The sequence below is a fragment of the Spermophilus citellus genome, assembly GCF_964194105.1.
Source record: "Spermophilus citellus genome assembly, chromosome: 10".
NCBI lineage: Eukaryota > Metazoa > Chordata > Mammalia > Rodentia > Sciuridae > Spermophilus > Spermophilus citellus.
Window position 1 is genome coordinate 78497615 of NC_138197.1, and position 20623 is coordinate 78518237.

Here is a 20623-nt window from a genome sequence, read left to right on the forward strand (position 1 = left end):
CTGGCCTTAAATTTGTGATCCATCTTCTGAACCACTGGGATCACAGGTGTGTGCCACCACTCCCTGCTGGGTTTAGCTGTTTATTATTTTATTTTTGGGGGTATTGGGATTGAATTCAAGGCACTTGACCAGTGAGCCACATCCCCAGCCCTATTTTTTTGTATTTTATTTAGAGACAGTGTCTACTGAGTTACTTAGTGCCTCGCCATTGCTGGCTTTGAACTTGCTATCCTCCTGCCTCAGTCTCCCAAGCCACTGGGATTACAGGCGTGTGCCACCACACCTGGCTTATTTTTTTATTTTAATTTTAATATTTTTTTGTATGTGGTAATGGGGATTAAACACAGGGCCTTACACATGCTAGGCAAGCACTCTGCCACTGAGCTACATCCCAGCTCTTTTAAAAAATTATTATATTTTGAGACATGGTCTTCCTAAATTGGCCTCAAAGTTGTGATCCTCAAACCTCCTTAGTTACTGGGATTACAGTGTGTGCTACACATCTGCATGCAAGTCATATTTTGACATTCTTGTACTAATGACAGTTATTACAGTGGTCCAGTTGTTGAGAGAGTTCAATCAACACTGTCTCTTTGCTTTTCCAGTACTAAAACATTTTCCCAACATAATATAAAATTACCATAACAAGCACCCAAATACAGAAAAGAACTCCATTTGCTTATACAGATTATTTTTATTTGAAAAGTTAAAAATGCTGTGGCATGTAATGGATCTGAGCCTTTGGATTTTGACCCTGAGATATATGTGCAAATAACTTCAATGCTTTGTGGGTTGAGTAGACTTCAGAAGTACTGATCTTAAAATTTAAAGCAAACGTAGGGCTTTGCATGGTGTTATATATTTTAAGATTAGTTTTTGATTCTCTTTCTCTTGGCTTCTCTAAATTCATGCAGTTTTAGTATTTTCTGCTAAGGCTTTAGCCAGAAGACCACAAAAGCCAAAAAGTGTATAAGTTAATGTTTTAGACATATAATAAACAAGAGATAAATGAGAAAAAAATGGAGAACATGCTGTGATTTTCAGATTCTATAAATGTGTCTAAATCAGTAGCAGGCAAAAGTTGGTAGGTAAATTCTTTCCCAACATTGGCACTATCTGCTGTCTTCTGTGTTCTTCTAATAGGTCTTCTTGCTTTAGAAAAGCCCCTTTTCTTTCTTCAGTTGGAGCTGTTTCCAGCCAGGCAGAGCAGTAAATTGCCCTCTTGTAATGCCAAACACAGACACAAAGTCCTGTTCAGAGAGGTAATTCTAAGAGAGAACAAAGATTCTGATTAGTAGGAAGATATGGTACCTATTGGTGCTAACAGAGGTGGGGAGAGTAGGGGCAAGAGGGAGACCTATGTAGATCCTTGGAGGGGGAAGTAGAATGAATTGTTAGGAAGGCTATACTAGACTTAAATTATTCAAGGCTAAATTGTTCTTCAGGTAGTGGATCCCCAAGGTGGCCTGTGGAAGAAACTGACTGGATTCCCTGCTCTCATGATCCCAGTTTCTTTCCTGAAAGACAGTAAATGGATTATATAAAATGGATAAATTATAGGGGCTGGGGATGTGGCTCAAGCGGTAATGCGCTTGCCTGGCATGCACGGGGCGCTGGGTTAGATCCTCAGCACCACATAAAAATAAAATAAAGATATTGTGTCCACCGAAAACTAAACTACAAAATAAATATTTTTTAAAAATGGATACATTATAGAGATTAGATTTTGGAGGAATGGACAACTAAACTGAGTGGTGCTTTTCCTTATACTAATGTCCTTAACTACCCTTTTTTGGGAGGGAGGGGCTTACTAGGGATTCAACCCAAGGGTGTTTTACCATTGAGCTATAGCCCCAGATATATTTTTGAGTTAGGGTCTTATTAAGTGGCTTAGGCTGGCCTTCATCCTGGTGATCTTCCTGCCTAAGCCTTCCAAGTCCCTGGGATTACAGTAGTGCACCACTAGGCCCAGACTTAATCAACTTTGTTTTTTGGTGCTGGGGATTGAACCCAGGGCCTGATGCATGCTAAGCATGTGCTCTACCGATAAGTTATATCCTCAGACTCCCAGAATATTTCAAGTGGATCTTACTGAGACCCTATAGTTCTCCTAACATTTATTTATTGATGTAATGATTATTTTGTATCCAAGTAAAGCTTATTAATATGCGGCCTCTACTTTCAAAAATGTTGTAGTCCAGATACTTAAGATTTAGTTAGGACATTGTAATAAATCCAAAGCCCTTTCCCAAATCAACTCTTCCAAGGGGGATTTAATTAATTCAACATGAACATGTTAATTCATTCATCAAAAACTTATCCTATCTCATAGGCATCTTTTTAGGAGTTGAAAAGATGGGAATATGACTGGGCATGGTGATGTACACTTATAATCCTAGTGGCTCAGGAGGCTGAGACAGGAGGATCACAAGTTCAAAGCCAGTCTCAGAAACTTAGCGAGGCTCTAAACAACTCAATGAGATCCTGTCTCAAAATAAAATATTAAAAAAGGCTGTGGGCTGGGGTTGTGGCTCAGTGGTAGAGCGCTTGCCTTGTATGCATGAGGTTCTGGGTTCAATCCTCAGCACCACATATAAATAAATAAATAAATGTATTAAAAAAAAAAAAAAGGCTAAGGATGTGTCTCAGTGGTTAAACAACCCTGAGTTTAATCCCCTGTACCAGAACTACACAAAACAATGAAAATATGATGGCAAACAGGACAGAGAAGGTCCTTCTTCCTAAGGATATTACTAGTGGGGGATATAGACAATGAACAAATTTAAGGGGACTGGAGGGGATGAGGGAAGCAGTGTTTGATGGGGTGGTTAAGGAAGGCTTTCCTGGGGTGGTGATGTTTGAGCTGAGACCTATACAGTGGGAAGGAGCTGGCTTTGTGACTGACTGAGAGAACATTTGTTTAGGCAGGAGCACTAGGAAGTGTAAAGTCTCCAAGGCTGGGATGAGCATGTTTAAGGGTAATAAGAGGGTAGTGATGAAAATCCCAGAGGGTGATGGAGCCCGGATTATGTAGACCTTCAGTGAGGAGCTATTTGAGCTGTTTCAAACAGGACAGTAGGCATCTGCTTTAAAAGGTCCCTTTGATAGCCAGGTGTGGTGGTTCACTCCTGTAATCCCAACTACCCAGGAGGCTAAGGCAGAAGGATGACAAGTTCCAAGCCAGCCTGGGCAATTTAGTAAGGCTTTGTCTCAAAAATAAAATTTAAAAAACTACCAGGGATATTGCTCAGTGGTAAAACACTCACCTAGCATGCGTAATGCCCTGGGCTTAATTCTCAATATTGCAAAAAAGATCCCTTTGGCTATTATAATGGCCATGTGGAGAACAAATTATAGGGATGAGGTAGAAATCATTTGGATTACAGTAGTACATGATGGCTAGATTAAATCAGTGGCAGATAGATGGAGAGGAGTAACAGAGGTTAACTGATGGATTCATGTGAGAGGTGAGAAAAACAATCAAGAAGGAGCTCTTGGTTTGAGCCACTGGGTAGCTCCAGTGTCCACTGAGTGCCTACAATGTGCACAATGTCCTAGGCCATTTACTGAGATGGGTGACTTTACTGACAGCTCCACTTGTCCTGGTTCCTTTAGCCACTCACCTCCTTTTTGGCAGGGTTCACATCCTCAGGAAGCTCCTGATTCTGATTTTTCAATAGAACTTCTATAGGGTAATATTTTGGCTCACTGCCAGCAGAATTCAGGGAAAGGGTTGCATTTTTCATGTCCTAGGTATAAAAGTATAGACATGGGAAAAGACTATTCAGTGCAGTGTCTGGCAATCACAGTTTTGCATGTATATAATATTTAACACTTTTTTTTTATACCACTTCATCCTTCATAGTCATCTTTGTTCTCAAACTTGGCTGCATGTCAAAGTCATCTGGGAATCAAAAATATTCAGAGTTTGGATTCTTCCTGGGAAAGTTGATTCACTAGGCCTAAGGTGAGTCCTCATAGCCAGTTTGGAATACATGCTGTATTTTAAGTCTCTTTTATTATTATTTTTAGGTACTGGAGATCCTACCCAGAGCCTAGTGCATGCTAGGCAAATACTTTACCACTGATTTAAAACTCCGTCCCTAAGGCTCTTTTAAATATTATGGTAACATACCTTTCCTTGACTCTTTTATTTAGGTCCTACATTTCCAGTATTTTTTTTTTTTTTTTTTGTACTGGGAATTGAACCCAGGGGACTTAATCACTGAGCCACATCCCCAGTCCTTTTTATTTTTTATTTTGAGATAGGGACTCACTAAGTTGCATAGAGCCTTGATAAGTTGCTGAGGCTGGCCTCAAACTTGTGATGCTCTAGTCTCAGCTTCCGAAGCTTCTGGAATTACAGGCTTGCTTCAGTGCGCCTGGCTTAAATGCCTTCAGATGGAAGTCTTATTTTTCTTAAAAACAATTTAAAAGACTCTACATAACCATTATCTTTGGAATTTGACTTTGTAGAGCACAAAGAACATTGCCAGATGATTTGAACTCCTGGTACTATACAACACTTGTCCTAATTTTGTGTGTGTAGGTGTGTGTGTTGTACTGGGGAATTGAACCTAAGGGCACATTACCCTTGAGCTGCATCCCCAGTTTTTTTTTTTTCTTTCATTATTTTCCTCTCAGTTGTTTTTATTTTTTACTTTGAGACATGGTCTTACTAAATTGCCAAGGCTGGCCTTGAACTTTTGATCTTCCTGCCTTAGCCTCTCGATTTCCTTGGATTATAGGTGCACATCTACTTGTCCAACCAATCATCCTGATATTAAAGAACTGTTGGATTCCTGACTAGAGGCTCCACTTTTTTATCTGTTAAAACAGTGGTAAATGACCTGCGATTCTGTGGGCTTAACTGTCAGAAACTGATAAAAATATAATTTGAATGAGAAATTTATTCACCAAAACTGCCAATAACTTTAATCTCTCCTAAATGGCAGAGAGGCAAATAATAAAATAAAATTAGTTTTATTTTTTTATTGTTCTTTTTTAAATAGCAAGTCTATTCAAAGTTCTGGATGGCAGAAAGATAAGGAACTTAGGTCTGAGATCTGTTTTTCAGTCAACTGAAAAAATCTTGGCGCCAGGCTCAGAGGCAAAGACCTGTAATCCCAAGCAATTTAGGAGGCTTGAGGTAGGAGGATTGCAAGTTCAAGGCCAACCTCAACAACTCAGTAAGACTCTGTCTCAAAATTTAAAAAATGAAAAGGGCTGGGTATTTAGCTCAATGGTGAAGTATCCCTAGGTTCAATCCCCAGTACTGCATAAATAAATAAATAAATATCTTGGGGTTGCTCCTGGTAGAGTACTTGCCTGGCATGTATCAAGCCCTGAGTCCAAACTCCACCATTGAAACAAAACAAAACACTCTTCTTCCTCAAGGATAGACAACTAGGGCAATACTAAGAAAGACATGGTAGAGCTTTGACCACTAGCATTTGCTTTTTTCTTTGGCTCTGGGGCTTCTCCAAGAGCAAACCCAACTCACAGAAGTGATTTGCATGATAGTAGCAGCATCTCCCAGCTCCACCTTTAACTGTTCATATGATTTTCCAGCCTGAGAAGAGAGAGAAAACACAGGAAGAGATATTGCTGATAGGGGAGAAACATCTTAGGCCTGGTCTGTACCTTCAGGAAAAGCAAAAAGTCTGGAGAATCAGATAATACATAAGTAAGACCAAAAATTTTGGTTTGGATCCGTGCAGGCTACAAAGATCCTTTAATTTACATTCTTTGAAAGTATTCCTTCAATGCCCCCCCCCCCCCCGTAAGATTTAAGAAAGAGCAGTTGAATGAGTTAGTAAGCCTGACTTCTTCTTATTGACTATGACTTTGAACTTGTCCTCTGAGTGCCTTCATCTGTAACATAGGAAACACAATACCTGCTCTATCAGAATAGTTTATAAAGATCAGAAAGCTGATGTGTGTAAATACACTTTATAAACTGTATTACTTCACAGTGCCTACTGCCGAGTCAAGCTGTGAATGCTCTAACGGAACTTACTGCTTTGGTGGTGAAGGGGAAGAGAAGAAAAGTAAAAAGCAGGGATTGGAGTGGGAATGGGAGAAATAAGGTCCTTGGTTTTACTTGGCCCCTAAATCTGTACACCCCATCTCCTCTTATTTCTGAGCTCTCTAACTGTAAGAACAAAATAACTTCCCCAATCTCTGTTCTTACGCTCCAAATGTGAGGGTCCCAGGCCAGGAACCAGCCTGTGAAGGTGGGAGGCTCAGAACCCTGTTTGATGATCAGGATGGGTGTATGGATGTCTCGGCCACTGGGGTGAGTGTGCAGGTACTCCTGGGCAGTAGCAAGGGCCCTCTCCTTCTCTATGGCATTGGCCTCAGCTCCAATCCACAAGAACACCTGTTGTGGTACAGATTTAATATTTGTTAATGAGGTCAGACCAAGGACTAAGTACTAATTCATATATTTATCCCCCTCAGTAATTTACAGCCTCAGAAAATGTCTCAGCCTGATTTGTTCAGCAGAGAGAAAGGTTTTCCCAGAATCAGCTTGATATTTTTGGTTTTAATTGCTATGTGTATCTCCCAAATCTACATCGCCAAATCTGAGCTCTCTCTGAACCTCAGCTTCCTAAATCTAATTTGCAAAACTTCTCTTGGCTGTCTCCAACTATCTCAAATAAAACCCTCCTAAAATATAGTTCCTCTTTTCTAAATGTGTATCTCCACTCTAAATAAATGGTATTCATCCATTCATCTAGGGCAGAATTCTGGGAGGCATGTCCATAACCCTCTATATCCAGTGAGTCACCAGTGCTGGTCAACTAGACTTCCTCTGCCTTTGTCAAATTTGTCATTCCTCTATCCCTACTCCATTGCCCTCTGCAGGCCCACAGCAGTTCTTACTTGACCCTCATCTACTTCTAACTGGAACTTACAGGAGTGAGCTCTCTAAAGTGTAATCTGACTATGTCACTTACCTGCTTAAACTTCAGGATAAACTTCTTGACATGGTAGGTCAGGCCCATACCTACTTTTTCAGCTTCATTTCTAAGGTGGTCCTTAACTCTAGCTTATGTTCTGATAATATTTCATGCCTTGCTTTTACATGTGCAATTTTCTTTGCCCACAAGGCTTCTCCATCCTTTGCCTGCTCATCCGTTGAGTTTCATCCTGAGAGTCATCTCTTCTAGGAAGTCTTCTTAGCACCCTTAAACTGTATTTAGTGCCCTTAATTTGTGTTCCTGTGGCTCCTCATCATGGCTCAATGATATTTCTCTGGCTCCTCCCACCAGCTTGTAAACTCTGAGAGTGGAGCCCTTTATCTTGATGACACCCACCTGGTACAATGACTAGGCATGGAGGAGGTGCTCAAAGTGTTTGCTGAGCTGAACAGAAGAACATGGTATGTGGAGGAGGGGTTGCCTTGAAAATACCCATCCATACCCTTTGGTTCCCTAAAAGGTCCACATTATCTGGATTTGGAATCTGTTGCTATTGATCCTAAGATTAAAGAAGGGCAGGATGATATGATGACCAGATTTTCCCAAAGCAAGGTGGGAAAATTTCCAAGGTGGTTTTAACCATCTTTCTGTACTTTGTGACCATGGCAAAAAGCAGGCTCTTTCTTTGGTTTCTACTAACACATGTTGACTTGGGGATGATACAGGGTTATCCAGGGCCTATTTTGAGTGTCAAAATATACAAAAATAACCTAAACTGTGGGCATCCTTGTTATTTGTTCAGAGTTCTGTAGCTGTGTCTTACCTGATCCCAGGTATCCAGGAGCATCACATCACCTGGGTTCAGGTCATCCTGGGTGAAGTCTGTGATTTCAGTGATAATGAACCGGCCAGTCTTATTAGAACATTCAAAGAGACGGGATTGGACATCTAGGGTTTCCTGCTGTAGTCTACAACACAGTCCATTTAGAGGCACTGATGTACATAGAAATCATGTTTTTAAATCTGAAAGAGATCTTAAGAGTTTGTGCAGTTCACAAGCTTGGAGGCAGGGGGAGCCAAGAAGAGGAGAATACTGTATTCCCATACCTTTTGTCATTGGCATAGGGAGTTTTACCTCCCAGTAGGTCCCAGAACTCAGCTGATTCCTGGCCCTCTGCCACAGTTTCCTCGGTGCCATCACAGAGAAGACTGGCCAGCTCTTTAGCCATTGCCCGCTCATCTCCACTAGATCCCTGAGAGTCGGGCAAGGAAGGCACAGATGTTAGTCACATGTGGACACATTGATGTGGACAGAGAAGTTTCAAGACTAACTCGGTGTAATCAGGATTAAATGCCAAGACACAGTGCCTCAGGATAAGGGAAGATAGGTTTGTTCTAGTGGTGGGAATAGAAGAAGGAAGACAGAATGTTCCGGCAAAGAATAGGGCTGCACTCTGAAACCTGCAGTGGATATAGACAAGAGTAACAGTTACCTTTATTTCAGCTTCAGCTGGAATTTTTAGCACCTACTTTTTTTTTTTTTTTTTTTTTTTTTTTTTGGTGCTAGGGATTGAACCCAAGGATACTTTATCACTGAGCCATAGCCCCAGCCTTTTTTTTTTTTTTTTTGAGACAGGGTATCTTTAAGTTACCCAGATTGATTTCCAACTTCCACTTCCTCTGTGATGCTTCTGCCATGGCTTCCCAAGTAGCCATGCTAGCTGGGATTACAGATGCTTGCCACCATACCCAACTTCATTTCTGTGTAAAACAATTACAGTTTTTTTTTTTTTTCTGGTGGAGCTGGGAATCAAACGCAGGGTTTTATGCATGCTAGGCAAGCACTCTACCTAGACTATATCCCCAGCCCCAATTTCAGTGCTTTTTAAGGAACTAATGCAATATGAATCATGACAACATCATTTTTTTTTGTTGTTCTGTTAGCATCTTTCCTGTTATAGGTCAGCAAACTCGTGTGGGAAGATTGACTTATCTAGTCTTCATCATGTTTGGAGTTGTTTATCGAATGTCTCTTGGATGTAAGCCGGGCTATCCGTGATTTTCTGGTGAAGGCCTGACTATGGGGAATGTTGGTGCTTCCTTTGAAGTTTCTTTAGGGAAAAGGATCCCCCTTTTGAGCACCACACCAGTCGACTTTTTAGTTCCTTTGACCTTGCTGACCTAGGATCAAGGCCACAGCAAGGCTGGGCTCCAAGGGACTGGCCTGACCACTGGGCCCAGCCATCCTACCTTGCCATACCATAGGTAGTGCTCTGCCTGGGTCTTTAGCAGAAAGACATCATTGGAGTTTAAGGAGGAGGCGAAGGCTGGAACCTCCACTGCTTTTGTGTTAGATACGTCATTTCCTCGAATCTGGAAGAGTCTTACTGGAGGGTCAGGCTCTGTATTTCCTTTCCTGGAAGTCCCACCCTAGAGCAAAGAGGAAAAGGAAAGTCCGGAATCTTGCATTAGGCTGGCTGTTGTGGTAAATGTGGATGTATTTGATGCTATCTTTGTCTTTCTAGAGCTTCTAGACTAATAGGAAAGGGTTAGGGTGAGCTGGGGCTGTGGCACAATAATATTAGCTTTCATTGTTTTTTTATAAAGCATAAGGCTTTGGAGGCTGTGGTTGTGGCTCAGTGGTAGAACACTTGCCTTACATGTGTGAGGCATTGAGTTTGATCCTTGGCACCACATAAAAATGAATAAATAAAATAAAGGTATAAATAAATGTCAAAAAAAAGAAAAGAATAAGGCTTTGTCACTGGTTGTGGTTAGTGAGACCCTGTCTCAAAATAAAAGGGCTGAAGATGTAGCTCAGTGGTATAGTACTCCTTGGGCTCAATCCCCAATACTGACAAAAATAAAATAAAAAGGGGTAGGGGATGCAGCTCAGTTGTTGAGAGCCCTTGGTTCAATCCCCAGTACCATATACACATACACACACACACACACACACACACACAAAAAAAAAAAAAAAAAAAAAAAAGAGGAGGAGGGGAGAAGGAGAAGAAAAGGAGTTGTATTTTGTGTATTTTGTACCAGGCTCTGTGATTCGGGCCTTACTAATACTTTGCTGATCCTGATTCTCATGATAACTCTTAACTCTATGAAGTAGTAATGAAGTAGGTGTTATTATTCCATGGTGCAGATAAGGAAACTGAGATTTAGAAATCTGGCTGATAAATAACAAGACTAGGACTTGACCCCAGACAGATGTGATATCTAGAATGTGGCCTGATAGTGCTTTAGTCAAGCTTCTGTTATGGTTTGGATGTGAGGTGTTCCCCAAAAGCTCAAGTGTGAGAAAAGCAAGAAGATTCAGAGGAGAAATGATTGGATTGTAAGAGTCTTAACCCAATCAGTAAATTAATCCCCTGATAGGGATTAACTGAGTGGTAACTGGAGGCAGGTGGGGTGTGGCTGGAGGTGGTGGGGCATTGGGTGCGTATTTTGTATCTGGAGAGTGGAGTCTCTCTGTCTGCTTCCTAATCATCATGTGAGTTGCTTCCCTCTGCCACACTCTTCCGCTGTGATGTTCAGCCTCATCTCGAGCCTCTAGGAATGGAGCCTGCTGTCTATGGATGGAGACCTCTGAAACTAGGAGCTCTTAAATAAACTTTTCCTCCTCTACAATTGTGCTGGTCAGGTCTTTTAATCACAGCAGTGAAAAACCTGACTAAAACAGCCCCTCACCTCATAGATAACCAGCTTCCCTTTGAAGATGGCCATGAAGTGGCGTGGCTCCTTCCCCATGCTGACACGAACCTGCACGGGAGCCCCGTCCAACTGCTGATCCAGCTGCACTGCCTGGTATGCTGAGGCTGCCAGCTCATCCTGTGAGGCGTGGCGGCCCTGCAGCAGTGAGAGGGGAGCCATGGGCCCTGATTCCTGCCCCAGCCCAGTGGCCAGAGGAAGCACATCTGGATCCAAAGCTGAGAGCCTGTACCTGCCAGATGTATAAGATGTAATTTGGCTTCCCGTTCACCTCATATGTATAAAGAACCAGATAGCAGTCTCCTCCATAGAAGAAGCCGTGCCACTGATGTTCCACAGGGACCAGCTCCAGGTTTTCAATTCTCCAGACCTGTGAACAGAAGGAAGCACAGTTCCTTAGAGATAGGTGTCCTGTTCAGAGAGCATTACCCAAAGGGAACTGGGCCATGTTTAGTGGAGTACCAGGTGGGTGAGGTGCTAACATTCACTCCATGTACCCCTTTCCTCTCTGGTTCTTCTCTGCCAGTGGTGAGGGCTTGTCACATATGCATGATTTGAATCCTGAGAACTAGGTCATGGGGCTAGAGGTGTGTGCTCAGTGGTAGAGTGCTTGCCTTACATGTGTGAAGCCTTAGGGTTCAATCCCCAGCATCGGCCAGGTATGGTGGTACACACCTATAATTCCAGTGACTCAGGAGGCTGAGGCAAGAAAATTGCAAGTTTGAGGCCAGCCTCAGCCACTTAGCAAGACCCTGTCTCAAAATAAAAAGGACTGGGGTATAGCTCAGTGATAAATTAACCCTAAGTCCAATTCCCAGTTAAAAAAAATAAGAAAAAAATCCCCTGAACCACAAACAAAAAACTAAGTTATCCTTATTGGGTGTATCCTGTCCAGCTGGGTTTTTGTAGGCTAGGCAAGCATTGATTTGAATATATCTGTCAGGTGAGTTACTGGTAGCAGATTTGGGGATGTGTCTTTCACTTCCCTGAAGCATTGTGGGGAAACTGTCAACTTGCAAGCCTCTTATAGAATACTGAGGAACCAGAGGGGAAAGGGAAAGGAGAGCAGACAGAATCACCTGCCTCCTCTACAGCAGGCAAGAGGACCAGTGTTGCCCTCACTGGGCTCACCTCAACTTTCCCACTGCCATCATCCACCATTCTTTCCTGGGCAGCTACCTCTGGCTTTGTGTGTAGCAGAGTCACATCAAACTTGTCCTGGGAAACTTTAGCTGCATAGGAAGAGTTGGGAAGAGCGGTGAGTGAGGAGCACCTATGCCTGGCTGTCTAGTAGTGACAGGATTCTCTGGGGGCAATCTCACCAATTTTACCAATGTTGAACATTTTCCCCAGGCCTGTGGTCTGGTCCTTCACTGACCACCTCTGGAACAGCTGCTTGAACATGGCTGACTCAGCACCATCATTGACGGTCTCCACATTAGTGCTGCTGGGGTAGCCCTTCATTCTGATGAAGCCCTATAGACGCACCCAAATACAAAGGCAGGTCAGTTGGGGAATATACCGAGCTCTTTGCTTCTCTGGTAATTAACCCCTTTGAAGTTAGTTGGTAGGATCCCTCTTCTCTTGGAGTCAAAATTCTAACTTCTGTCTAAGGACCAAATTACCTACCTCAAAAAGTGCCTGTGTGGAACATCTTAGCATCTCTTCATAGGCCTATCATGATTATGATGATTACTGTTTTTGTAAGACCCTGTATGCTGTGTTCCTTCAGCACTTATATAGCTCTACTGACTTTGTATTACTGTCATTTGCTCATTTATTGCTTTGTAAGTACATCTTGTCTGCTGGATCTGCATGAATATCATAAGCTCCTTGAGGAAAGGACCATTAACCTTGACATGCGATATCTCCTTCAATAACAACAGTCACCTATTATGGAGCAGGTGCTGTGTGCCAACTACTGTTCTGAATGTTTTACATATGGTATTTAACCCTCACAACAACCTAGGAGATAGTTATTACCCCTGTGTTAGATGTGGAGAAACTGAGGCTTGGTAGTATTCAGTGTCTTGCCCCAGAACATTCAACAGGAAAAGGTAAAACCTGGATTTGAATCTTGGTTTGTCTGACTTTGAAGTCCATGTATGTTACCTCAGTATTATATGTGCAAGTGCCTAGCATGGCTCTCTGCACACATCTGAAGTGATATTAGTAGATGTATAACCACACATCTGTAGCTCCTACCAGGGCTTTAGACATGGCCGCCTGTTTCTCAACCTTTGTGGCTCCTTTTCCTTTCCACACGTAGATCTTGGTTCCTCTTTGGTCCACAATGTAGCAGTCCTGAAGCAGTCAGGAACAAATGTGGTTACTGCTGTTCAAGATCAGAAGGAAGGACTTTGCCTAGGCTCTGTTTTTTATTTTTTATTTATTTATTTATTTATTTTTTTTGTACCAGTGATTGAATCCAGAGGCATTTAACCACTGAACCACATCCCCAGCCTCTTTTTACATTTTATTTAGAGACAAGGTCTTGATAAATTGCTTAGGGCCTCATTGAGGCTGGCCCTGAACTTCTGATCCTCCTGTCTCGGCCTCCCAAGTCTCTGGGATTACAGGCATGTGCCACCATGCCTGGCTCCAAGGTTCATTTTTGAAGCCAGGTCTGGCTACCCTGAGCTAAGCCCCTTCAAGCTGTACTTACATCATGGTTCAGTAAGTCCTGGACCAGAGGCCTCGTTGCTACCTCTGTGACCACCAACTGCCCGACCGAATCTGAGACACTGAAGAAGGGGAGAGGTTAGCCTGCACCTTTTCTTCTACAAAGAATCCTGTAGTAAATTTGATGTTTCAGTTGGGTGTATCTGGGTGGAATTTGACTTCTTAAGATAGACATGACTTAGATGCAGTCAGGAATATATAGACTCTGTTATCTGGAGGAGATTTTTGTCCCAAACTTTATTCTTTCCACATCTCTGAGCACATATAGACCAGCGTACAGGAAAGGTCTCCCTAAGAGAGCAGGACTGAGTTGCTAACAAGAACAGAAGATAGCTGCCTCCTTGAGAGGGGAGTCTCTGAGCTCTTAATGGGAGTTGTTGCATTTGAAAAGGACAGAGAAGAAAACCAGGTGCCTACACCCAGAACAAGGAGCCAAGGTGAGTGCCTGGCTTTTTAGGGGACACCTTCCACTACCCAGCCTCTAGCCAGCAGCCGAGTTTATCTACTCACTGATATAGCGTGATATTTGATTTCTGCTGCTGATCTATGATATCATCAGGGACTGCAGGCTTGATAATTGAGCGTTGACCAAGGGTGTCCTGAAGAACCTTCATCAGCTCTGGGCTGGCTGCCTCCTTGTCTCCTTCGATCACTCCTATTTCAGCACGGCCCCCTCGCTCCCTGTCCCGAATGTCCTTTGCCAGAAGCATAGCCTGTTAAAGAAGCCCAAGGAAGCACTCAGCTTATCTGGAACCCCTTTCTGCCTGATAGGCTCAGGGGGAGCAAACTTAATTCTAGACACAGAGTTATTCTGATGCCGAGGAGTCCTGCTCAGAGTAGTCTAGTCAAAGATAGGGATCCAGCTAGGCACACCTGTAATCCTAGTTACTCAGGAGGCTGAGGCAGGAGAATCATAAGTTTAAATCCAGCCTCAGCAACTTAGTGAGACCCTGTCTCAAGAAAGAAAAAAAAAAAGGCAGGGTCCACTTTGAATCTTAGAGAACAAACAGCATGGAAGGAAAAGGGTAAAATTATCTGAGAGGGCCCAGACTCATAACCAGGCCTGAGAGGAGAGAGCTCTAAGACTAAAAGGCCATACCATACCTTCAGGCGCTCTCCACTGTTGCTCTCTGGACCATTCCATTGGATGATGACCTTTCCAAGGTCCAGCAAGAAGACATCACCTTGGTTAAAACTGTCCCAGCTCATTTCCACCTGCAGGTGAGAGGTAAACATTGTTGAGGAGATATTCTTAGGTGCCAGGTAGGGAAGCCCTGGGCCCAGGGTAGTCAATAGGCAGGACTCACCTCGGTGGCCCTGATATTTCTCTTCCCCTTCACGTGTAGCAGCCGCTTCACATCATATGTGTTGGTCTCCACATGCTTCATCCCAGAGGCCACACCTCCCTTTTTATAACTGAGGGGACATCCATGCAGTTATTTATTGAGCATCTGTGCTTAGGTTCTGAGAAGACTGCTGTGAATTATACAGATGCATCCTCTGCCCGGATGAGTGATGACAACAAATGAACTAGGTAAATACAGATGGCAGTAGCTGTTTTCCTACAAGTAGACTTGGTGACTGACTTTCTGATAGGTCAAGGCAGATGTCTCTGAAGAACTAGCATTTGACAGCTTCAGCAATGGCAAGGTACTGAAGAACTCAGACCCTGTCTCTAAATAAAATATAAAATAGAGCTGGGGACATGGTTAGTGGTTGAGTGCCCCTGAGTTGAATCCCTGGAACCCTCTCCCCCACAAAAAAGAACTGGCATTTGAGCTGGAATATTACAATTAGAAGGAGCCAACAACACAAGGAATAGTGTTCCAGACAGAGGGAAACTTCATTGGAATTTTTTGTTTTTAATTTTAGGTACAAAGTTTGAATTAATGTAACTTCTCAGTTTATGGAACATTATCATCATTGGCCTTATAAGCCCCTCTGGTGTTAAGTGTCTGTGTACTTCCTATTATCTGTGTGCCCCATTCCCCTTCTTCCTCCCACCACACTCTTTCATTCTTTTTTTTTTAATATTTATTTTTTAGTTGTAGTTGGACACAATGCCTTTATTTTATCTATTTATTTTTATGTGATGCTGAGGGTCGAAACTAGGGCCTTGCACATGCTAGGCCAGTGCTGTACTACTGAGCTATAACCCCAGCCCAGTTTAACATCTCTTTTCATTTTCATTTCAGTAAGATGTGTCCTGTTGCTTATGTGCTTTTTTTTTTTAATAAAACAGAAGTTGGATTCTGTTATGTAGTAGTCTATTTCATACTGTGTTCTGTAAGCACCATGTCTGTGAGATGTGTCCATGTGCTAGATACGTAATCTAATCTGTTGCTTCTGGTGCACATGTTCAGTCTCCCAGTTAATCTGTCCACAGCTTCCTACCACCACTGACACAACTATCAACATTCTGGTTTCTGTGCCTTTATGGTCCTGAGTATGTAAAGGTCTCTTTGAGGTGTATACCCCCAAGTGAAAAATTGCATTAGTGGCACTGACTATTTTCCAGAATGCAGTGTCAGTCCACACTGCCATCAGCAGGCATGAAGCTCCATTTCCTTGCGGCCTCACCAGCAGTTGGCACCACCCAGCTCTCTAAAATTTGTGCTAATTTAATAAGTGTCAATGGCAGCTTTGTTTTGCTTTGCATTTCTCAGATTACTTCTTTCTTTCTTTCTTCTTTCTTTCTTTTCTTTTCTTTTCTTTTTGTGGTACTCGGGAAGAAACCCAGGGGAGTTCTCTACCACTGAGCCCCTCAGATAACCTTCTTCATGTGAATTGGCCTATGGGTTTCTTCTGTTAATGGCTGTCTCTGTCCTTGTTCAGTGATGATATTACTACTTACACGATGCCCTGTTTGAAGTAGCCTTGGAAGGTGTCAGACTCATGGAACTGGACCTCTCGGTGCTGCACAGGGCTGCCTCCCAGGTAGTCGTCCAGTTGTGTGGTGTAGATAGCTGCACAGCTCTGCTCATCCTGGGAGGAGTCCTTCCCGATCCAGAAGTGGATGTTCTGGGAGAGAAGACTGCCCAATCTCCGGGTCTGGGATGTAGCCAAAGAGAGCAGGTCAGGGGCCAGTTTACCTCCCCTTTGCTGCTGGCTCCTCTGGCATGGGAAGAATGTGGCATAAAGTTGTTTGTGCTCTGCCCTTGGCAGAGTAGGATTCCTCCCCTATCCCTGCAGTGTACTAGGGTTGCCGTGTCCTTTTTGCAGACCAGCTATTGTGGCCCAAGCTTTGACAGCCCAAATTCCTCCCCACATTTGCGAACACTGACAACTTTTTGCTCCCAAAATAAATGGATACCAATGGGGATCTTTTCTCAGTTGGATTATTATGGTTTGGATATATATGTGTTCCCCCAAAACTCTTGTGTTAATGTAGAGATGTTCAGAGGTGAAATGATTGGATTATGAGAGCTGTGACTAATCAGTCCATCCTACTTTGAATAGACTGACTGGGTAGGGTGTGGCTGGAGGAGGTGGGTTGCTGAGGGGGAGGCATCCTTCCAGGGATCATTTTTCCTGCAGTCCTTCCTCTCGCAGCTTCCTGGCCACTACAGGTAGAGCAGACTCCTCCACCATGCCCTTCTGCACTGTTTCTTCCTCACCTTGGGCCTGGAGCAATGGACTTGGGTGACCATGGACTAAACCTCTGGGACTATGAGCCATTATAAACTTTTTCTTTTCTAAGTTGTTTTTATCAGGTATTTTGGTCACAACAACACAAAGCTGACTAACACAGATTGCAGACTTACCTTGCAGGTCCCCCTTGTGACCCGGCACCTAACCTCTGATCATGCATAGCTGACCTGTTTGTCTGTGCTGTTCATGTGGGATGTTCTGTCCTTCATCAGAATGGGAAGAGTTAGGCCTTTTTCTATGTCTGGCCTTCTGTCTCACCACTTTAGTATGAGGCCTGGGTCTCTGGAGGGAGAAGTGCTGCTTGTGGGTTTAGACTGAGGGCTTCATACCTGCCTTTGGATGTAAAATTTTAAACCCAGGCCTATCAATGGCCTCAAACTGGAGGCCTGCTCCCACAGCACTGAGGAAGAAGTAAGATGGATATCAAGAAACCCTATTTCCTTCCCTCACCAGCAGATCTCTCAACAAAGCCCAGGAACTGGCTCTCAGGGGAGATGGTCACAGGAATGGGGAGTATGGCGCTCACCGAGAGGATGATGTAGCAGTCCCCCTCATAGAAGTTGCCATGGGCACTCAGGGGCACCAGTGCCAGCTCCATTTTCTGGAAGGACAAGGGGTATAGATAATCTGCATTCCTTCCTCTTTCCTTACCCACAGCCTCTTTCTCTTTTCTTTGACACAGGTGGTAGGGGAGAAATGTTTCCATGACCTTACAGGGCCAGGTGGCCAGCACAAGATTTATGTGGTCACCCCTCTGGCTTCTATGAGTTCTACCTGCATTACCCTGGGTCTGAATTTGGGCCCAGTACTGGTTTCCCTGGCCCTGTTATCCCCATGTCCTGCTTGGTCTCATCTCGCCATACTGTGAGGAACCTTGTGAGTCACATGCTGCCCTTTGCAGGGGAGAGTTGGATATAGACTGTGAAGCAAAAATTCTCAGTTGTACCAATGCCTCCAGTACTCTTGTCCCATTCTCTGATCACCCAAAGCCAGGAGGCCTGCCATGTAGAAAGGGTGCTGGAACTTTGTGGAGGTGAGGAGGAGGCTAATGGCAGTTGGAAGTGCCATTGGGGAGCTGAACTCCAAGCTGAGTCCCATATCTGGGTTGGGGCCTTGATTTGTCACTGCATGCACTGCTTGTCCCCAGAGGGCCATTCACATAGCCTCTGATGTAAATTTTCAGTCTCTTCAAGTGAGGTAAATCTGTAGGCATGTTTGTGTTCTATGTGAGATGTGTCTGTTAAATCTCAAAAAGAAGTATATCATAATTCTTAAAACTCCATTTTAGTACTAATTTATATTTTAAGTAAACTGGGAGCCTTAAAACAATGGAAATGGTCTGGGTCTTTCACAAACTCTGAGAGGCTTGCTATCACTCCTTCCTGATTGAGGAGAGTGAAGGGAGGCATCATCTCTTGGATTTTTGTTTGTGGTGCTGGGGATTGCACATGTTAAGTAAGCACTCTATCACTGACCTACATCCCCAACCTCTTAAAATTTTATTTTGAGGCAAGGTCTAAGTAAGTCATTCAGGCTGGCCTTGAATTTGTAATTATCCTGCCTCTGCCTCCCAAGTAGCTGTGATGACAGGTATGCACCACCATGACTGGCACCTCTGGGTTTTATGCAGTAGTAACTGACTGGACTTGGGGAGGGTTATCCTCACATCTGGCAGGCAGAGCAACCCAGGCCAGAGCTTGGAGCTTAGTCACCCAGAGGGGTACAAAGGCAGGGGGAGAAGAGATGAGCAATGCCTCCTCCGTGCAGTGCCCTCACCACCATCCTTCAACTCTTTGTAGAACTAGAGTGCCCTGTAGAAGACATGTTCCATTTATCTGACTGGAGCAACCAGGAGTCTCCTGGGAAAGTTCCACCCATCTTTCCAGAGCATTTACTGGAAGTGCAGACTCCTAGGAAATGGCTGGGAAAAGGACAAGCTAATTTTTGTTTGGAGTCCCATTTTCCAGAACTAAAAAGCATTTTTTTCCTCCTGCCACCTATCTGTTTTAAGCATCAGGGAAGGAACAAGGATGGGAAAATGTACACTGTTCTCAAACCATAGGATCAGGAGGATTGAAGGGCTGTCATGTAGCAGACCTGGGCAGTTGGCTAATAGATCCCAGCAATCAGGAGTAGGATGTGCCTCCCACCCTGCTCACCTCTATTCTCCAGGTGATGATCCCAGGGTCGTTGCCCACAGCCCTGAAGGCGCTGCTCAGAGACATGGTGCTTGTCTTCCCAGGACTGAAACATCATAGAGCAAGAGGTGATACCCCTTGAACTGGGCATCAATCCAGTTTTTCTTGTAAATCACATCCCAATCTTGAACAGCTATCCTGCCACGTCCTCGTGGTGCATCCCCACACCATTTCATCATTATGTGGTGAGCCTGGCTGGCCTAGTCCCTACCCACAAGCCCTGCTTTCCACCTGCCACTTCCTTTGTTAAGAGCTCTGGTAATAGCTATGATTATTTTCTAAAGGAGTGATGAATATTTTAAGTCTTATGTTGAGTCACTTTGCATACATTATCTCATTTAATTCTCAGAAGGTGAGCATATTTTCTTCATCTTGTAGTATAGCTGAGGTTTAGAGAGGTTAAATGACTTGCCCAAAGATATATACTAGAATGAGATCCATATCGATCTTAAAATCTGTGCTTTTAGCTATTTTGACATACAGCAACCCTTCCTAAATTTATCGAAAATTCACTGGCTTGTGGAAAGAAAACCTGGTTTAAAAAAAATTTTCCCCCCAAGGTTTTCTTCTTTTACTCTTTAACTCTTCCCAGATTCTCTGCTTGAAGGTTCTCTTCATAGTCACCTCTTTGTTTCCATCTTTCTGTTTTTACTTTTTTTTTTTTTTAAAGTAAACTATTTTAAAACTCAACCTTTTTGGAACTCTGGAAGAGTTCTTCCACCCCCAGCCCTGAGGTCTTCAGTTCCTTCAGGCCTGAGCAAAAGGAGGAAGTGGTAAACAGTAGTCCATGTGTCCATGTGGATTGCAGGTTTTCTGAAGTCCAGGCATGGCTTGGGTTATTAAGCACCAGCACATGTCCAAGGTCACTTAGAGGCTTTAAATAATTTAAGTGCCTCCCTGGGTAGTTGCTGCTCTCAAGGAGATTGCAGTCTGACAGCATGACAACTAATGAATGTTAGATTAGTTTTTAAGGAAAAAGGATGAGATTGGTGGATTTACAAAGGAAAAAAAAAATCATCCAGGAAGGACTATGTGGATTTTTGCTATTTGGAGGCATATTGTGTTTGTTACGAGGAACATGTCAGGGCTGGAGTGTCGCTCAGTATTAGACCAGTTGCCTAGCATTTTTGAGGCTCTAGCGCGCTCTCTCTCTCTCTCTCTCTCACACACACACACACACACACACACACACACCCACACACCCCTACATGCCCCGTCCCCACAACAAAAAACATGTCTAAGGATACTTCAGCTTTGATGGATGAAGCTAGGTTTGGAAAATATGTGCCATTATCTAGTACAGACTTTGGCAAAGCAAAACTAAAAGAAGAAACTAAGAGCAAACTTGTTTTGTGTACTGCTAGAACAGGACTAAAGCAGAGCAATGATGCGGAGCAGCCAGTGTTTGAGGATTTAATTTGATAACTTATGCTGCCCCACCCTCTGCTG

The 20623-nt window shown here is 43.5% G+C and overlaps 1 protein-coding gene across 3 annotated transcripts; it reads right to left on the reverse strand.

Annotated features, from left to right (window-relative positions):
• Window positions 1-771: 771 nt before the first annotated feature.
• On the reverse strand, window positions 772-20358 carry AVIL (advillin). 3 transcript variants are annotated; one of them, XM_081309669.1, is made up of 19 exons: window positions 19136-20358; window positions 17503-17577; window positions 16180-16376; window positions 14633-14741; window positions 14430-14540; window positions 13836-14038; window positions 13309-13387; window positions 12849-12947; window positions 11966-12119; window positions 11775-11875; window positions 10876-11013; window positions 10623-10781; window positions 9177-9356; window positions 8034-8179; window positions 7750-7894; window positions 6194-6382; window positions 5504-5572; window positions 3624-3749; window positions 772-1268 (listed from the first exon to the last, which is right to left on the reverse strand). In XM_081309669.1, exons 1-19 carry the CDS (start codon window positions 19199-19201, stop codon window positions 1155-1157), a joined length of 2460 nt encoding a protein of 819 aa, XP_081165795.1. In that variant the 5' UTR covers window positions 19202-20358; the 3' UTR covers window positions 772-1154. The 3 variants fall into 3 exon arrangements, with proteins under 3 accessions (XP_081165795.1, XP_081165794.1, XP_081165796.1); XM_081309668.1 differs by having other exon boundaries at window positions 16180-16439; XM_081309670.1 differs by lacking the exon at window positions 3624-3749 and having other exon boundaries at window positions 16180-16439.
• Between the last annotated feature and the right edge of the window lie 265 nt (window positions 20359-20623).